The sequence below is a fragment of the Diaphorina citri genome, unplaced genomic scaffold (assembly GCF_000475195.1).
Source record: "Diaphorina citri unplaced genomic scaffold, Diaci psyllid genome assembly version 1.1 scaffold1556, whole genome shotgun sequence".
Taxonomy (NCBI): domain Eukaryota; kingdom Metazoa; phylum Arthropoda; class Insecta; order Hemiptera; family Psyllidae; genus Diaphorina; species Diaphorina citri.
In genome coordinates this window covers 26243-44584 of record NW_007378982.1, presented here as the reverse complement: position 1 = coordinate 44584, position 18342 = coordinate 26243, and the positions used below count along the sequence as shown (strand labels likewise).

Sequence of the window (18342 nt, the reverse complement as noted above, 5' to 3'; positions counted from 1 at the left end):
AAAAAAAAAAAAAAAAAAAAAAAAAAAAAAAAAAAAAAAACGTTCCCCCTCTAGACCAAAAAAACCCTAAAAAAAAAAAAAAAAAAAAAAACGCCCCTGCCTGCACAACCAACCCGTCAACTAAAGTCAACAAATCAGTTGAGCATGCAGATGCATCGCCAAGGAAAGGAAGGAGATTTATAGGCGGTTAGAAAAAAACATCTTAATTTGTTGAGAAGTTATAGAGAATAAGTTCAATAAGTCAAGGTGTTCCCTGAGCATATTAGCACATTAGCAGAACGCTGAAATCTAATTAGAGGGGAGTTTTTTAAGTTTTTTTGCAAATAATTTGCTCGTACATGAGGAGGTCTAAAGGGAAGAGATACCCGTGCAGAGTATTGAGGAACATTTATGTTTATTGCCTCAAGAAGATCAGGAGTGTCCAATCCTGAGTTTAAGATTTTATGAAAAGTAATCATGTTGTACATCTCTCTTCTCAAAGATAAAGGAAGTAGGTTTAGAGTTTTCTCAAGAGATTGATAAGTTTTGCTGGGGGTCTTCATTTTAAATCTTAATGTTCTTAAGGCTTTGTGTTGAATTCGCTCAATTCTGCCTGAATGTAGATTGTAAGACAGATTCCAGATACAGGATGCGAATTCCAAGACACCACGGACTAAAGAACAGCAGAGGATTTTTAGAATCACTACTGTCGGATTTAGAATCACTACTGTCGGATTTAGAATCACTACTGTCGGATTTAGAATCACTACTGTTGGATTTAGAATCACTACTGTCGGATTTAGAATCACTCTCTTTGCTGTCCGATTCAAAACTATCCCGAAGAATTAATGAAACACCAGCGCTGCTTGCATCCCCGTTGTTTTCGTAAACCAGACTAGAATCATTCGTTGTGCCGTTGAATTCCTGAATATGAATTAATGTAATGAATGAACCACTAGGTATAGGTACTGGACTATTACTATCACTGGTAAGATGGGTTGGCAAGGTAGTAGTGTATTCAGCACTTCTCACATTTCGTGAACTCTGATGGGTCCCAGCATGGTTCCCTGTGGTATGTCTTTCATAGTCAAAAGCCTTCTGGGACTCGTAAAGTATTATTCCCTCTTGAGAAATTTTCCTTGAAGGATAACTTTCTTTTGAGGAACTTTGACGCATATAATCCTTTGTGTGTAGGGGTTTGGGTAGAGTAGTAGCTGTGATTTTCTCGTGATAAGGGGGTCTCATCTGTTGAATCTGATTTGGATGGAGGTAAAGACTGGACGTCAAATTGAGAAGGAAACAACCAATCAGAACAGCGGATACTGGGAGGAGTCCTGAAATAAGATTGTACAATTGAAAATCAGTCTTGATTTTGTTTAAAAAAAAAAACCACTTTTTGAGTTTTTCACAATTTTTTACCCATAACTTGGGCAAAAATTCTGCACCATAAGAATCAAGGAAAAAGTTTACTAGAAATACATTTTCTTTCCTTTTCAAGTCAGTTCCTTTTAAAAATTACTAGTATAGCTCGCTATACTGTAGTAATAGAAAGTGAAAATAGGTAGGTACCTGTAGTGACCTACTCCATTCTTACTTACTCATTTTGTTGGAAAGTTGTTGAACAGATCAGGAATCCTACTTTGGTTTTCTTCAGAAGTAAAAATAAACTGTATTCGCCAACACCCAAAGTCACTTTGAAACATCAGCAAACAGAAACGAAGTGATTTTGAAAATGAAGTCTAAAATAAGAAATTTCCTGTGGAATGATTGCCTCAGTAGTATAACTCCTAATTCATTTTTGTAAGAAGATACATACATACTCGTACTTACTTGAAGCATGTTATTACCTCCAAGTAATGAGGGGTATTGCTACTACGTAGGGATGAGTCCACACTAGATACATACATACTCGTACTTACTTGAAGCATGTTATTACCTCCAAGTAATGAGGGGTATTACTACCACGTAGGGATGAGTCCACACAAGGTGTTGCATTCATACATACGTTCGTCTCAGCTTGGGCAAAAGAGTTTAAGTGAGGTCTACAGTTCACAGAAGTACTAGTCTCTTCATGTTGTGATGATGATTATTATACAATTATTTATTGGAATATTTACAATATTAAATGATATAATACAAAAGAACATAAAGAAAGTAACAAATAAATTAAATCTATGTATGTACAAATATTAACACAATAAAAACTCCTTTTTTCCTTCTCTTCCTTTCCATGCGGTGTGGATGCAGCTCTACAGACACCTACTATGAACTAGGTACATTTACTGAGAGTACATTATTATTTGTCTTTAAACAATTATGAGTTATGGTAAATTCTACTTGGTTTTCTTCAGATAGAGATCTATATTGATTTACGTATCTGTAGATACGAGTATGTTGTATAGGTCGAATTTGACTTTATCTTTTCCTCAAGACACCATTGAATAATTTTCCTTGCACTCGGAACGTAGACCACACAATACTATTTACATGAATTGAAATAAAATAATAAACTAGTGCTGTATATGAAATGCCTGATAATTCCTCCATCACAAGTGTGAGAGCTTAGTGGCCTAGTGCTAGAAGACCATACACGCTCCTTTCATCTTCAAACTTGAGGGAAATGAGAAAGTAATTTTATTACTAGTAGCGCGGTCAAACTTTCTTGACTTGGCGGGGCGGAGCGCTACCGCGCTCCTTAATCTTCGGTGCAGCCTTGAAAAATGAGAATTCGCATTAGGGATTCCTGAAGAATCCTAATAACAACTGGGTAGTAAATTGATATACGTATATTGGTAATAAAACGCGATCATAAACGAATATTATATTTGTTTTAAAACACAATAAAAACACATTTTAAATAATATATGTATATTGAAATAAATAGATTATCTGATGAATATATCCTAATCTCCGGCCAGCTCGTAAATCTTCCTACATCCATTGACAAGCCAGCTGTACCCGTGCGGACACTTGGTCCCCGCGGTATCCGGTAACACGATCAGTCTGGTCAGCGCAGCCCGAGCCCTTGTACCGGTGTAGTAATACATGCGTGCGTCCAGGGGTTTAGGTTCAATATACGCGGGATCAGACGACAGAGCCGCGGGAATTTCCGTCTCCTCCATGTCGTAATCTGTTTCCGTGCTAACCGCCACTGAGATGAGACAAATCAGTAGCGTAGGGGAGAGGCAGCCGATGAAGCCAGTCAGAGCTTGAGATCGGAGGGTAGTATTGCTGATGAATCCTGTAAACAAGACTCGCGTTTTATTAACCGAAGGAAGGAAGGTTCAAGTTTTGTCTAGACGATTTTGTATTTATACTGTACACTAGGCAAATGGCAAAACAACCTCTCCTTTTAGTCTCGGGTCTTCAAACAGGCAAGGCGCCCGACGGACCCCCGAACATAATATTTTACAATCTAAAATGAGATCCCTATCTTGAAATAGGTATTTGAAATTCGGCGCTTAGCTGTAAGTGATGACCTGCCACAATATCTCGTCCACAAAATTCAAAAATCTGTCTTACTTGAGAACTGTCGCCTGCTAAGAAGATTCCTCTCACATTAAATTCACATCAAAGCAACAACATCATGAACAACAATTATGTCTGCTATTAATAGCCCATAATTGGAAACTTACTGTGTAGTGTGTACCATATTATATCAATTATATGAGAAATAAAGCTCCATAATAATAATAATAATCTCCTTTATCATTGGGAAAGCAACTTCATGAAGATGGTTTCGATGTTGACGCTGAGTGGCAGAATCAATGGTGTTAAAGTCAGCGACAATCTGCTCTATTCAATTTCACAGGCACAACCTACAACAAAGCGGAATTTTCTCTTCCAAGAAAACCATATTGCAGCCTCAACCGTCTCCGCACTCAACACGGCCGATGCAAATCTTGTTTATTTAAGTGGGGATTGGCTGATGATGAAATCTGTGATTGTGGCCATCCAAATCAAACAATGAACCATATTCTGAATGATTGCCCAATATTGTCTTGCCCAGGAAATCTTGAAGATCTGGTATCTTTGACTGATAATGCTAAAACTTGGCTTCAGAATCTAAATGTGTAACCTTCTCCTTTTGTTTCTTGGACATGATTGGAATGATTCAATAAAGAATTAGAAATCTCTAGTATCCTGTACCTAACACACATTTAACTGCAATGCAAACTGCAAAAGTGCAAATTGCAATTTGCCAAAATAATAAAATAATCTGAGTAGAGTAGGTATCTGGTTATTTATCTGGTATTCTGGTAATCTGGTATCTGAATATTCCAAGGACAAGGACTCCAAGCTCCAAGGAGTTCAAAGCAGATTCAAGGAGCAGTGAGATTTGAGTTTGAGACTGTGGGATAATATTCTGGTGGGAATTCCCACTGAGAAAAATTCCCAGTAGGGAGGATTTTATGTATATCATTTAAAACGCATTTTTCCTTCTTTAAAAAAAAAATTCGCGGGAAATATTTGAAATTTTAAACCAAAGACAAAAGTGACAAAACAGAAAAAGAATTAGCTAGTGCCAGCCTAGCCTACCTTCTCCTTTTTTTTTTTATGGTGATGGTTAATACCTGCTTGTACTTCTGTACCTAGTACCTACTTTTTACTTTCTATGTACACCTTGACTTAGCTTCACTGTATTGTATTTTTGAATACATACTGTTCTATCTGTGGTGGTGGATATTTTTTTTTTTATTATTATTATTATAATTTTAAGATTGTTGCATGTGTATACTCAACTGTCCAATTGAAAAATAAATACACTCCATACGATAAATAAATAAATAATAACTTACTGACTTTGCTTCCATCTTTTTTTCTTTCAGGAATTATTAAAGTTGAACCATAGTGAGAAGAAGTAGGAGGAGGTAACAAATTCATGAGAATCAATCCCAGAGCAACAAACTACTTACCGGTAAGAAGATAGCTGCTATTGGTCATCTTGGTTTATATTAATATTATCCAATGATATTGAACTATGTTATGTGAACTATTGTTAATGTTAAAAACACTATTTTCTGGATGAATAATAATATTATGTCACAACTTTGGTGCTCACTGTTGTGACATAATAATATTAAGATTCAGAGGTGCCAAACATCTGGTTTGTTTGAATGTTTGAAATGTTCTAAAACATACCAGTCTAAGTTGTGTTTTCAAAAACACATTCTAATTTGTGAAAAATCTCTTGAACAAACTAAGAACACCATGGAACAATATCAAAACTCAAATCTCTTGATTTGTAACAAGTGTTTAAAAATCTACATATCAAATTTGTGTTTCAAAAGACATTTGGACACTGAATGTGGCTCCAAGAACAGAAATCATTTCCAGTGTGAACATTGTAAGGCTAGCTTTTCATGGAAATTTAACCTGGAGAGACATCTTATTAAAAACACATGTAACAAGAAAGTTGATCTTGAGCCATGCTTTGTGCCCAGCTGTAAGGTTAATACAAGAAAGAAAGTACATTTAATTAATCATCTATTAGAGGCACATACTAATGAACCCACATATGAAGGCAGTATGCAATGTTGGAAAGATGTGAGCATTTATGAACTCAAGTTCAAGTGCCTCTCAGATTTTCAACTCTGGTTCAACAAAGAATGTGATAAGACCGGTGCTTACTTCTCATCGGGTGGCAGGCATTGTAAGAACGAAACAACATATATTACCTACCACTGTCAATTTGACAAGGAGATAAAGAAAAATTTCACGCCCAAATCAAACAAACAATACTCGTACAAAACATCCAACCTGAACTGTCCTGCACGGATCTGTGCCAGGTTCAATACAAGAGACAAATCTGATGTGACTGCCCTTTACTATGTGGCACACAACCACCCCATGCTATCAAGTGTAGAAACTCACTTCATACAATTCCAAGCAGAACAGGGATTGAACACGTTCCAGATATTAAAACAACTTAGAGATGGAGTAGATATTCTAGAGGAAAATATTCGAAGAACACTTAAAAATGAATTGGTCACTGCTCGGCAGATTGATCAGGTGATACTATCACATAAAGCCAGTCAGAATGCAACTGAGAATGTATGTAAAGACAATGAAATGCATTCATCTCAAAGCCCTTATGAACATCAATATGTAACTGAAGATATTATAGTCAGAGAAGAACCCATTGAACAAGAAGATATTGAAAACAGTCAAGTAGTCATTGTTCTTGAAGGAGATCCTATGGAAATGACTGATACGGAACAGTCTGAAACAACTAAACCTATCCTAGATGCTATTCAAGCTAAAACAGAAAGACTGCTAGAACTACTTAACTATGACACTGACATGTCTTCTTTGAAATTCATTGAGGAACAATTAGAACTTTGGTTAGAACGATATGGCCAGAGATCTCGATCAGACTCATTAACCAAAGATGTAACTGAGGAAACAATTGAACTCCTCAATAGTATCAAAGATAAATGTAACATATTACTAGTCCATCTGTTTGCTCAAGAAACAGATACTTCATTTCTGACTGATATTGAGGTACAGTTAGAAATTTGGATGCAGCAATGTACCTAGTCACAAATGTCACAATGATCCCTGAAGATCCAACAGTCAGGTTAACTTTATTATTGGTCTTCTTTTTTTTACTATTATTCTTATACCTCACAGTGCAATAGTCCTAAACTAAAATGAACGCGGCACATCAGGGATCAGGAAGAGACCGCCAATATACCTCACCTAACTTTATTATTGGTCTTCTTTTTTTACTATTATTCTTATACCTCAAGTGATCATATTATTAAAAACATCAAGTTGGATAAAATAAACCTTGAAAATTTACTATTTTCTCAAATTGAGATATTTTTCAAATGACTTTTTTATTATAACAGTGTAGGCTGAATTAATTCTAATGCTGGGTTCTACACACGAATCCGGGATTCGCGAATCCCGGGTTCACTCGGCAACTCGGGATTCGCTTCGTGAGTGTTCTACACAATGTTCTGAAAGTTTTTCGAACGTTCCTTTGTTTTTAACTTGGCAACATTGAATTTTTGTTTTGATGACATTTTTTCCGTGATTATCGGCTGTAAAAAAAATTACGAGTGGATGTCCTTCACACTCAAACTTTGCTGTTTAGTAAACGTTAAGCAACGGAAAATGCAGGCTAGTATCCTAGCTCCCCGTTTTAAGTCCCCCAGTCAGACTCAGCTGGTCTACTCCTTGTTTAATAAACAAGACTCGCGTTTTATTAACCGAAGGAAGGAAGGTTCAAGTTTTGTCTAGACGATTTTGTATTTATACTGTACACTAGGCAAAACAACCTCTACAAATAGTCTCGGGTCTTCAAACAGGCAAGGCGCCCGACGGACCCCCGAACATAATATTTTACAATCTAAAATGAGATCCTTATCTTGAAATAGGTATTTGAAATTCGGCGCTTAGCTGTAAGTGTGTACTGTAGAAGCTTATTTTGAGTAGTTATAATTTAAATGAGCGAAATACGTTTATGTTACATACCCATATTGACCAGTAGGTAGGTAGGTACAGGTATTGTAGGTTTAACACGAACACTATCGGACCCTTGATCAAAAAGAAAACTAGAGATGACAAGAAACAGATACTTTAGGGCAGCAATTCAATTATTCATATCTGTTCGAATTCAAATTCAAAATGTTTTTCTCACTTAATTATTCGACAGCGATTGGATGTTGATTATTTGAAACTTGATTGAAAAACACAAAAGTCAGTAAATAATGTACTTAAAATCTGACACTTACAATCACGATAAAGCTATTAAGTTTGGAATGTTGTCAAGCTTCGATCTAATCTTCAAAATGTTTTTCTCACTTAATTATTCGACAGCGATTGGATGTTGATTATTTGAAACTTGATTGAAAAACACAAAAGTCAGTAAATGTACTTCAAATCTGACACTTACAATCACGATAAAGCTATTAAGTTTGGAATGTTGTCAAGCTTTGATCTAATTAAGACGAGTGTGATCTATTTATTGATTTAGATTAGTTAATACTTACCTCAGTGGTAATTAGTCAATCTCAATACCAGTAGAGGCGCCAGAATGTACCTTATGAATTGTCAACAGTGAGACACATTACACATCATTGACCCTGGCGGATTCATCTTACATTCTGGTAGCTAACCCTTTCTATCAGGTGGACTATTATGCTCTATTTTCCCTTCGGAAACTGTTTCCCTTCCCCTCTTTAAGATGGCGTATTAACAACCCTTGATCTTCGATGTTTGGGACTGCGTCATCTTATATTTCCAATAGTTTAATCCAGGCGCTACCACGCCACCTAGTGGTTGAACTAACTCCCGTATTTTTCCTTAAAAGAGGGGAAATGAGCTTTAGAAGAGTGAAAGTCGTCTCAGTTTCAGAAAGGAAAATAGGACTTCTGCTTCTACCTCAGTGGTGTAGTGGTCAATACCCTCGCGAAGCGTGGCTAACACACCTAACACAACGTAGTGTTAGCTGCACAGCATACGTGTTAGGTGCGCCTCTAAGCGCATACGGTTGCGCGGTTTCACTTCGCGTTCTGTGATATGTGCGCACTTGAGCACATACGGTTACGTTCTCTGTCTCCACACCTGCACATCTGATTATGTTAAAGCAACTTGTCTACGGTATCAAGACCTGAATGGGTTCAAAGTTCAATCGTCTGAAGCAAGAATCCGCACGTGTTCACAAGTGATTGTTTATCTATTTTTAGAACCAATTCAGTGAACTTCAGACTGGTTAGATTATATAGGTATCTATGACATAGACATCAACATCATTGTAGTACCTAGTAGTATCTACTGATTATTGTAGTTTGGTATTAGTTCCACGTTATTAGTGAGAAATTGAGAATACAACTTCGCAATCAAATGAATAAGTTGATTCTCATTCACAATCCACACAGTTGCTTCTCAGATTCAACTACAATTCTACAATCACCATTCTCTATCTAAAAATTCTAAAAGAAGAAAACGCGTTTCTTTTAAAACTACTTTTATTTGGTTATTAATTTAAAAATAATTTGAACATTTAAACACATCTCCTGGATATTCCCTTTTTTTTCTTCTTTTTCCTATGTTCATCATTGTGAACTGTATACAATCTTATATTATAAAGAACGAGATCCATTCACAGTTGGATTTAGAATCACTACTGTCGGATTTAGAATCGCTACTGTCGGATTTAGAATCACTACTGTCGGATTTAGAATCACTCTCTTTGCTGTCCGATTCAAAACTATCCCGAAGAATTAATGAAACACCAGCGCTGCTTGCATCCCCGTTGTTTTCGTAAACCAGACTAGAATCATTCGTTGTGCCGTTGAATTCCTGAATATGAATTAATGTAATGAATGAACCACTAGGTATAGGTACTGGACTATTACTATCACTGGTAAGATGGGTTGGCAAGGTAGTAGTGTATTCAGCACTTCTCACATTTCGTGAACTCTGATGGGTCCCAGCATGGTTCCCTGTGGTATGTCTTTCATAGTCAAAAGCCTTCTGGGACTCGTAAAGTATTATTCCCTCTTGAGAAATTTTCCTTGAAGGATAACTTTCTTTTGAGGAACTTTGACGCATATAATCCTTTGTGTGTAGGGGTTTGGGTAGAGTAGTAGCTGTGATTTTCTCGTGATAAGGGGGTCTCATCTGTTGAATCTGATTTGGATGGAGGTAAAGACTGGACGTCAAATTGAGAAGGAAACAACCAATCAAGTTTGGCCATGCCTTTTCCACAAGTTTGGCCATGCCTCGGGATGAACTAGCGGGATTCCGGAGCGAAGCGACGGAATCCAGCTAGTAAAAAATAATTTGAACATTTAAACACATCTCCTGGATATTCCCTTTTTTTTCTTCTTTTTCCTATGTTCATCATTGTGAACTGTATACATACGCTGGAGTTGAAGTCAACTCCAGCGCTCGTAGATTCAACACCTCTCTCGCGATCTTGGTCTGACGATGGGAATCTTATTTTAATTTGTGAAGATTCTTTTCTAAATAATTATACCGATAATTATTTGCATTTATTTGTATACATAGGTACGGATAAACTATTAAAATATGTACATGAGAAGAAGAACTTGGTCTCATATTATATTTTAACAGTTGGTCAGACTGCCTGGGTAAAGGGACTTTTCAGACCTATTCCAGCAGGATAAACAATGCGTATTCTACATATTCTATTTAATCCTATTGAATTGATAAGCAGTATTATTGTGATCTCCGCGCGGTGTGGACTCAGCTTTATGTTGTGGATTATCGCGGCAGATATTTCTTTCTAAACTCCTCCATGGGGGGTTCTATAAGCATTGTACTGAAGTAGGCAAGCCCTGTGATTAACAAGATATCTCCACAGCATCGCAGCGTCTGTCAAACAAACAAATGAGATCTATAACACTTTGTTCCAGTTATAACTGATTACTGAAGGAGAGTATCCTGCCCTCCTTTTCTCTTCGATGCCGGGACGATAAGGCCTCCCTCCGTTGTTACAATAAGTTCTACTTCACCTTTCCCCGTGTTCAGACGGGATCGGCGTTTTTCTTCTTCAGCCCTTGGTTAGTAGGGTGACTGCTTTGGGCTGACATTTGGTTTCGGCTGTGCAACACCTAGTGTGGACTCATCCCTACGTAGTAGCAATACCCCTCATTACTTGGAGGTAATAACATGCTTCAAGTAAGTACGAGTATGTATGTATCTTCTTACAAAAATGAATTAGGAGTTATACTACTGAGGCAATCATTCCACAGGAAATTTCTTATTTTAGACTTCATTTTCAAAATCACTTCGTTTCTGTTTGCTGATGTTTCAAAGTGACTTTGGGTGTTGGCGAATACAGTTTATTTTTACTTCTGAAGAAAACCAAAGTAGGATTCCTGATCTGTTCAACAACTTTCCAACAAAATGAGTAAGTAAGAATGGAGTAGGTCACTACAGGTACCTACCTATTTTCACTTTCTATTACTACAGTATAGCGAGCTATACTAGTAATTTTTAAAAGGAACTGACTTGAAAAGGAAAGAAAATGTATTTCTAGTAAACTTTTTCCTTGATTCTTATGGTGCAGAATTTTTGCCCAAGTTATGGGTAAAAAATTGTGAAAAACTCAAAAAGTGGCCTTGTTTAACGTCCCCCAGCCGGACAATCTAAAACAGAGCTATTGAGACCTACATATACATAATTATCAAACTTACAAACAAGTAGAGATTGACGTAGCTGCTACTCTGTCCCATGTAAATGTCCAGCGGTATAATGACAAAGTTGATGAGATACAAGTGATAGGAGAGTCTGCCCAGTATTACAAGTACGGGATTAGCAAGGAAGCTGGAGAATACACCTGGAATTCAATATTTTATTTCTTTATTTACACGATAAGCATCAAGGCCATGTGTGTGAAATTCAATATAGAAATCGAAAATCTAAAGTCGATTCTAATTCTATTTTTGTTAGCCCAGTCAGCTTGGAAGGTAATCTAAAGTCGATTCTAATTCTATTTTTGTTAGCCCAGTCAGCTTGGAAGGTAGCGCTGGGTCACGGGTTAAAGGCCGCCTATGTGGTGATTTGGTGAACTTAATCCTAAATAAATTAGGTACGTTCTTGGGACGGCTGGCTTTTTAGCTCTTCCTAGCCTGTACTTCTCTATTTGATTTCGGACTGTTCCCTCCATCAAACCTCTTTAAAAGGGGGGGGGGGGAATCCGACTAGATTTATATTGGCAATACTTACCGTAACCACTACATTGGTGCACTACTATACCAGTCAGTAATACACTGGACCATACCGCTCTCAATGGAATAGCATAGATGACATGTTCCCATACATTGTATTCGTGATGAGCGAGAGAGAATTGTGCTCCAATGTAAAATATGACGAGTGAGAGAAAGCCGGCGATAATCGCCATGATAGACTTCTGAATCTGTTGGGGAGAGAGAGAGAGAGAGAGAGAGAGAGAGAGAGAGAGAAAGATTAGTGTAGACTGTAGAGTATGCAATATTTGAATGAACGAAACAGATTGTCGTATTGTGACGTCACAACTGTTTGAACTTTTCCTGTCCCGTCGGATAAAAATTCAATTTCTGACCTTTTAAAGACTCTTTCGGAGCTTTGATTTCAGATTTGAATTTCTCGCAACTTTTTACGTAGGAATCGACCTTTTATTCATATTTTTTTACCCAAATGCATAATATCCTCTATTAGAACCGATAAAAACGTTGCTGAACCTCATAAAAGAGACAGCAATGTTTGAAGGTGAAGAGTGAAAATCAACAAGAATAAAGTGCAATAGTCTTACATACTGGACTCCGCATTTCGTCAGAAAAGACCCCTATTTTAATGTAATGTAACGTAATGTATCCTCTATTAAAGTGCAATAGTCTTACATACTGGACTCCGCATTTCGTCAGAAAAGACCCCTATTTTAATGTAATGTAACGTAATGTATCCTCTATTACCTAATCAAGTTATTTAGTTATTACTTACCAAAGTAAACGTCATATTCTTCTTGACCATATAATCTGTGAAGTACGCCGCACATACCCCGTAAATATAAGGTGGTATGCGTATGTAGAACTTGTTATAGGTACGTCTGACATAGCCACCTGGTATGCGACAGTGTTCACGCATCTCCCTGTAAATTTCATTTGGGATATTTTATATTATTTATTTAATAGGTACACATTTAGTAATTAGTTTTATCAGCCATTATAAGTTTTAGGAAGTTATTCCGTTTCAGGGTTCCCTGTCGCGTATAATATCTCTAGTAGCGCGGTCAAACTTTCTTGACTTGGCGGGGCGGAGCGCTACCGCGCTCCTTAATTATTTATTTAATAGGTACAGTGTACACATTTAGTAATTAGTTTTATCAGCCATTATAAGTTTTAGGAAGTTATTCCGTTTCAGGAATCTCATCAGGGTTGAAATGGAGTCAGGATTGTCGGATAGGATATTGGACAGGGAGTTATCGAGGAACGAAGATGGTTTAAATCTAAGCTTTTTGCATTGCAGTAGGATGTGTTCTACGGTTACAGGTTCTTGACAGGTATCGCATATCGGTCTTTCCTCTCTTTTGAAAACATTTGGATTCGACAGTTGTGATTCTAAATCCGACAGTAGTGATTCTAAATCCGACAGTTGTGATTCTAAATCCGACAGTAGTGATTCTAAATCCGACAGTTGTGATTCTAAATCCGACAGTAGTGGTTCTAAATCCGACAGCAATGAAGGTGTTTCTAACACTACTGAAGGTAAGTACAGCGGAGTTTGGGATCTTAGTCAGGGTTCTATGGATATGATAGTTGTACCAGAACTATCTAAGAAGGTGCCAAGCTGTCCGGGCGGATACAAGTGGTTTGAAAACAAGTGTCAGGAAATTTTCGACTTACATTTACGTTGAATAATAAATATTGAATTAAAAGTCCGTTTTTCATAGACTACATACCTAAATATGAAGGCCAATGAAATTGAAGCTTTTTTATGTGAGTGCGTTAACATAGTGATATTATGTAGGTACATGAAATATGATTTAAATTTAATGAATGAAAGCCATTGAATAGCAAATAAATGATGAGCAAATCACGAAATATTTGTGTCCAACTTTACGTCATTACACAGAACTGAGGGACTCCCACTAGGATCTTCAGATTCTTTCCCATGAAGAACGACCGCATAATATTGCAGGGTGTCTGATGGATTTCTTTATTCTTTCAGATTCAGATACTCCTCAGAAGACATACACATACAGACGACGCGGTGGTTCTAACAGCGGGGGTTCCGGTTACGGGATAATTCATCTGCCTAGATATTCATACGGACACCTTAGGAAACAAAATACCACTTGTCCTGAAGGATACAAGTGGTTCGAAAATAAATGTCGGGAAATCTACGATTTTCATTCACGCTAAATTCTAGAGCCGGTTTTTTTCAATATACCATGTAAGTGTGACAGTATTGTGGATACAAACATTTAAGTGTGACATCATTTAAAAACAAACATTTTTACAAACTTCACTTACAAACTTCATATTTTATACAAACTTCACTAGGATTTTATTTTATTTTTTTATTATTGTTTGGTTTTACATACCTATGTATATATCCCAGGAGCAAATTGTACAAGAATAGAAAATAAGCGGACTGTATCACCACAGGCGCTGTAAAACACCGAACAGAAACGTATGTGACACAGGCACACAGGTCCTTACCTTGAATAGAATCAGCAGCTGGCATCATACTAACAAGAAAACTCGCCCCCATCTAACCCCCCACATACATACAACCCAAAGGATAAATCTAAAGGAAAGAGGTTACCGGGCTGTAGGTTTGAGACCCTGAACATTGTCTAGAGAAACTTCCGCTTTGAGTTCCAAGATTCGCTTTGATTCAGATTTAATGAGATGTATGATAAATCTAAAGGAAAGAGGTTACCGGGCTGTAGGTATGAGACCCTGAACATTGTCTAGAGAAACTGCCGCTTTGAGTTCCAAGATTTGCTTTGATTCAGATTTGAAGAGATGTAGGTAGGTAGGTAATCCAAATTAATCCAATAAATTTACAAGAAGTAAAATTCACAGGCACTCAGTAAAATCACAACACTTGTTTAGGGTCACAACACAACACAAAATCATAACACCAATAGGCTAGCTAGCATGTAAGAATCAAATGAAGTTAACGCGTTGCGACTTAACTGAATGCCTGATCATATGTTATTTAACCCTTGAGGGTTCTATAGAGGTTAACCCATTAGGTATGGCGTTAACAATAATTATTATTATTATTTTGAAATGAAGGGAAGTAAAACTGATACTTAAATGGAAATTCACAAAGTTACCGAGTCCTCCATCTTTTTTTTTTTTTTTTTTTTTTTTGAGATTATTAATTTTATTATGATTATATCTTTAAAAAATGTGCAAAACATATGTGTTTGTGTCAATTGTAAAATATAAGGAAAAACCAAGTAAAGTTTGTAAACAGTATTATGTATTTTAATTTATACGTATGTAAGGATTGTAAGGATTTATTCATTACATCAGACACTCCTCGGAAGACATACACGTACAGGGCATACAGACGACGCGGTGGTTTTAACTTTTAACAGCGGAGGTTATGGAATAATTCATCTGCCTAGATATCTTAGGAAACAAAATACCACTTGTCCTGAAGGATACAAGTGGTTCGAAAATAAATGTCGGGAAATCTACGACTTTCATTCACGCTAAATTTTAGAGCCCGGTATTTCAATACACCACGTAGGTAAGTGTGATATTGTTATGGCCGGTTCTAAACAACTCGCAATCCCGGATTGGCTAAGTTCCAAAAGGACTCGTCGAATCCTGAGCGCTAGTGTCGGGGTTTCGCTCGCCAAAACAGATGATCAAGATCATCTTCAAGTTTTGACTCCATTTCTTGCCAATTGTTACCTTGTACTGCGTAAGTCATATCATCAGCATACAAAAGTCAGTAAGTGAAATAGACACACGTAATAACCCCCACAAAAACACAAATGTGAAAAAAGGCCAAGTTCCTATCCAAAAATGTCAGCCTATAAAAGTGGTGATATCAGAAAATTAAGGCCAAGTCTGCATTCCCAGTTTTTTTTTTTGCCTGTTGAAGGGGGGTATTTTTTATCCCATCCTTGACATTTTTTTTTTTTGAGCCTGTGTGGGAAGTAGGTAAATCAAAACTTACAAGGCAGACATGTTACTTTCCATGTTGGGTAGTTATTCAGAGTCCACGATCAGTAATTATTATACAACAGACACACTACCAACCAAGCTGACTAGGCTGAAGAGTGCTTGAACTCAAACCTGACTAAAACCAGCAATGATGTATGTTGAATGCACCAGTTATCAATGGATCACCGAAACTCTTTGAGTCTATCGTTCTTCAGAAGCTCTTTCCTCGTTTAACTCGTCTCGTTATTTCTAATCAACATGGATTCATGCCTAAGAGGTCCGTATCTTCCAATCTTCTTCAATACATCAACTATATTTCTTCTAGTATTTCTTCCAATAGCCAAGTTGACTTTGTATACTTAGATCTTACAAAGGCATTTGATCGTGTTAATCATAGGCTTCTTCTCAACAAACTCTCCAGTTATGGTATTTCAGGCTCTCTTTTTCTCTGGTTTTCAAGCTACCTGTCAAATCGTTTATGTATGGTTCGTGTAGGTTCTTCAGTGTCCCATTCCTTCTTGGCATGTTCTGGTGTCCCTCAGGGATCTCATATGGGCCCTGTGCTGTTTCTTCTTTTTATCAACGACGTCCAAGATTGTCTCTCTCTTCATGATATCAAATTCCTTCTCTTTTGCGACGATCTCAAACTCTTTCGTTCCGTTCGTTCAATTTCGGGATTGTGAGATCTTGCAAAATGCTTGTTGTCCTCCATAAAACTATGGTTTGAGGCCAATCTTCTGGATGTCAATTCTTCTAAATGTAATGTAATTTCCTTTACTCGGTCCAATAGGCCTATCTCTTTCACATATTCTTTAGATTCCTGTGAATATTCCCAGGACTTCTTGTGTTAGGGTATCTTGGTGTTCCTTTTGATAGCCAATTTGTCTTTCATTCCTCACATTGATTGCCAATCTGCTCCAAAGGCCTACTAAAATGCTTGGCTTATTTACCAGACTCTACAAAGGATTTCCCTGATTTCTTATCTTTCAAAATCCTCTGCTGTTCTTTAGTCCGTGGTGTCTGAAATTCCGCAATCTCTGTATCTGGAATCCTGTCTTACAATCTACATTCAGGCCCAAGAATTGAGCGAAATTCAACACAAGCCTTAAGAACATTAAGATTTTAAAATGAAGAACCCCCCACTTATCATCTCTTGAGAAAATCCTAAACCTAGCTTCCTTTATCTTTGAGAAGAGAGATGTACAACATGATTACCTTTTCATAAAATTCTTAAACTCAGGATTGGACCACTCCTGATCTTCTTGAGGCAATAACATAAATGTTCCTCAATACTCTGCACGGGTTCTCTTCCTTTAGACCTCCTCATGAACGAGCAAATGTATTTGCAAAAAAAACTTAAAAAACTCCCCTCTAATTAGATTCCAGGTTCTGCTAATGTGCTATATGCTCAGGGAACCCTTGACTTATTGAACTTATTGCTCTATAACCTTTCAACAAATTAAAGATGTTTTTATTCTAACCGCTATAAATCTCCTTCACCTTGTCCTTGCGATGCATCTGCCATGCTCAATGATTTGTTGACTTTAGTTGGACGGGTGGTCTGTGCAAGCCAGCACAGACATTGTAGGAAAAATATTGGGATGTACACAAGAAAATGGTCTAATGGTCAATTCTTGACATTAGCTAACAACAATATAAGTTTGCTAGGTCTAGATAGGGAATCATTGTAACATAGTTAGTAAAGGGTAAGAACCCGTTTGATGTATGTAAATAAAATAAATAAATAAAAAAAAAGTTGAGCAACATTGTTTGTGGTTGGTATTGTACGCTGTTGGTTTTTCTCAGCTCCACTTGGCTTGAGTGATGTTCAAGGAAGTTCAAATGCCATATTGCCATGACGCCATACTATTTTGCCATATTTTATGGCAAAATTTGGGAAAATACCATAAAATGCCTAAAAAGGCTTATTTTGCCATGAAAAATGCCATAAAAAGACTTGCTTCTTTTGCCATATTCTAAGCATTTTTGGGTAAAATAGGTATAAAACTTTAAGAACAAAGAAAAAAAATACAAAAAAAAAAGTGGTTATGCATTTGGGAAAACATTTAGCATGAAATCTGAAGCCAAAACAGCAAAAAAATATTTTATTTTAAAATGTTGAAAATTCAATTTTTATTTACATTTCAAGGACAAAAAAAAAAGTGGTTATGCATTTGGGAAAACATTTAGCATGAAATCTGAAGCCAAAACAGCAAAAAAATATTTTATTTTAAAATGTAAAATAGTTGCCTCTGATTCTTGAAAAAATTGCTTATTTTGCCATGTTTACAAATAAATGCCATATTTTCCCAAAATAAGTGCCATATTCTGAACTTCTCTGGTGATGTTAAAGTGAGGAGGCCGGTAGCTTGTTGCTGGATGGAGGGTAAAGCCCCCGTCATGAGAAGCCCAGAGTTGAAGTGATGTTAAACCCCGGTATTATCTATAGCTACTTACCTAGATTCCTCAATGACATGTTTTTCTTCTTTTCTGGTCATTTGTCTCTGTCTCTTGCTCACTTGCTCTTGAAGTCTTGACAGTACCGCAGTACCCAAGTCAAGTAAGATGATGATGAACAGGTTTTTGCGTTTTTGTAATTTTGTATAGCGGTATTAGCGGTCACATGTAACAGAACAGGCTAGTTCTTTTTTTTTTTTTTTTAAGAGGTTTGACAGAGGGAACTTTAACTGCTATGGTCTTATCGTCCCGAAAT

General features: G+C 36.9%; 4 protein-coding genes and 1 long non-coding RNA gene across 6 annotated transcripts in view; 2 read left to right on the top strand and 3 right to left on the bottom strand.

Annotated features, from left to right (window-relative positions):
• Positions 1-582: 582 nt before the first annotated feature.
• On the bottom strand, positions 583-1746 carry LOC103516386 (dentin sialophosphoprotein-like). The gene is made up of 2 exons (XM_008481349.2): positions 1578-1746; positions 583-1313 (listed from the first exon to the last, which is right to left on the bottom strand). The coding sequence occupies exons 1-2, from the start codon at positions 1579-1581 to the stop codon at positions 583-585; spliced, it is 735 nt and encodes a 244-aa protein (XP_008479571.1). The 5' UTR covers positions 1582-1746.
• Positions 1747-4595: 2849 nt separating this feature from the next.
• LOC113470400 lies at positions 4596-6813 on the top strand. 2 transcript variants are annotated; one of them, XM_026828800.1, is made up of 2 exons: positions 4596-4897; positions 5125-6813. In XM_026828800.1, exons 1-2 carry the CDS (start codon positions 4862-4864, stop codon positions 6517-6519), a joined length of 1431 nt encoding a protein of 476 aa, XP_026684601.1. In that variant the 5' UTR covers positions 4596-4861; the 3' UTR covers positions 6520-6813. The 2 variants fall into 2 exon arrangements, with proteins under 2 accessions (XP_026684601.1, XP_026684602.1); XM_026828801.1 differs by having other exon boundaries at positions 4597-4897; positions 5185-6813.
• Positions 6814-9066: 2253 nt separating this feature from the next.
• On the bottom strand, positions 9067-9612 carry LOC103516385 (dentin sialophosphoprotein-like). Its single transcript, XM_008481348.1, has one exon. It carries the CDS (start codon positions 9610-9612, stop codon positions 9067-9069), a length of 546 nt encoding a protein of 181 aa, XP_008479570.1.
• A 157-nt stretch (positions 9613-9769) lies between these two features.
• The window catches only part of LOC103516379, a 14024-nt gene continuing 5451 nt past the window's right edge, over positions 9770-18342 (bottom strand). The window contains exons 2-5 of the mRNA XM_008481342.3: positions 12439-12586; positions 11686-11875; positions 11154-11296; positions 9770-10329 (exon numbers count right to left, since the gene is read on the bottom strand). Coding sequence (XP_008479564.2) covers positions 10219-10329; positions 11154-11296; positions 11686-11875; positions 12439-12582 — 588 coding nt within the window. The 5' untranslated portion in view covers positions 12583-12586 and the 3' untranslated portion in view covers positions 9770-10218. The remainder of the gene's footprint in view (positions 10330-11153; positions 11297-11685; positions 11876-12438; positions 12587-18342) is intronic.
• Positions 13082-14779, top strand: LOC113470399. The gene is made up of 3 exons (XR_003393463.1): positions 13082-13202; positions 13666-14260; positions 14378-14779. It is a non-coding gene; the product is annotated as an uncharacterized LOC113470399 (long non-coding RNA).

What these genes read in the sequence shown, in the direction of transcription:
- LOC113470400 (XM_026828800.1), top strand. Translation starts at nt 4,862, where the DNA reads ATGAGAATCAATCCCAGAGCAACAAACTACTTACCG. An exon ending in GAGCAACAAACTACTTACCG is followed by an intron (nt 4,898 to 5,124) that starts GTAAGAAGATAG and finishes AAAACATACCAG; the next exon opens with TCTAAGTTGTGTTTTCAAAA.
- LOC103516385 (XM_008481348.1), bottom strand. Translation starts at nt 9,612, where the DNA reads ATGAGACCCCCTTATCACGAGAAAATCACAGCTACTACTCTACCCAAA.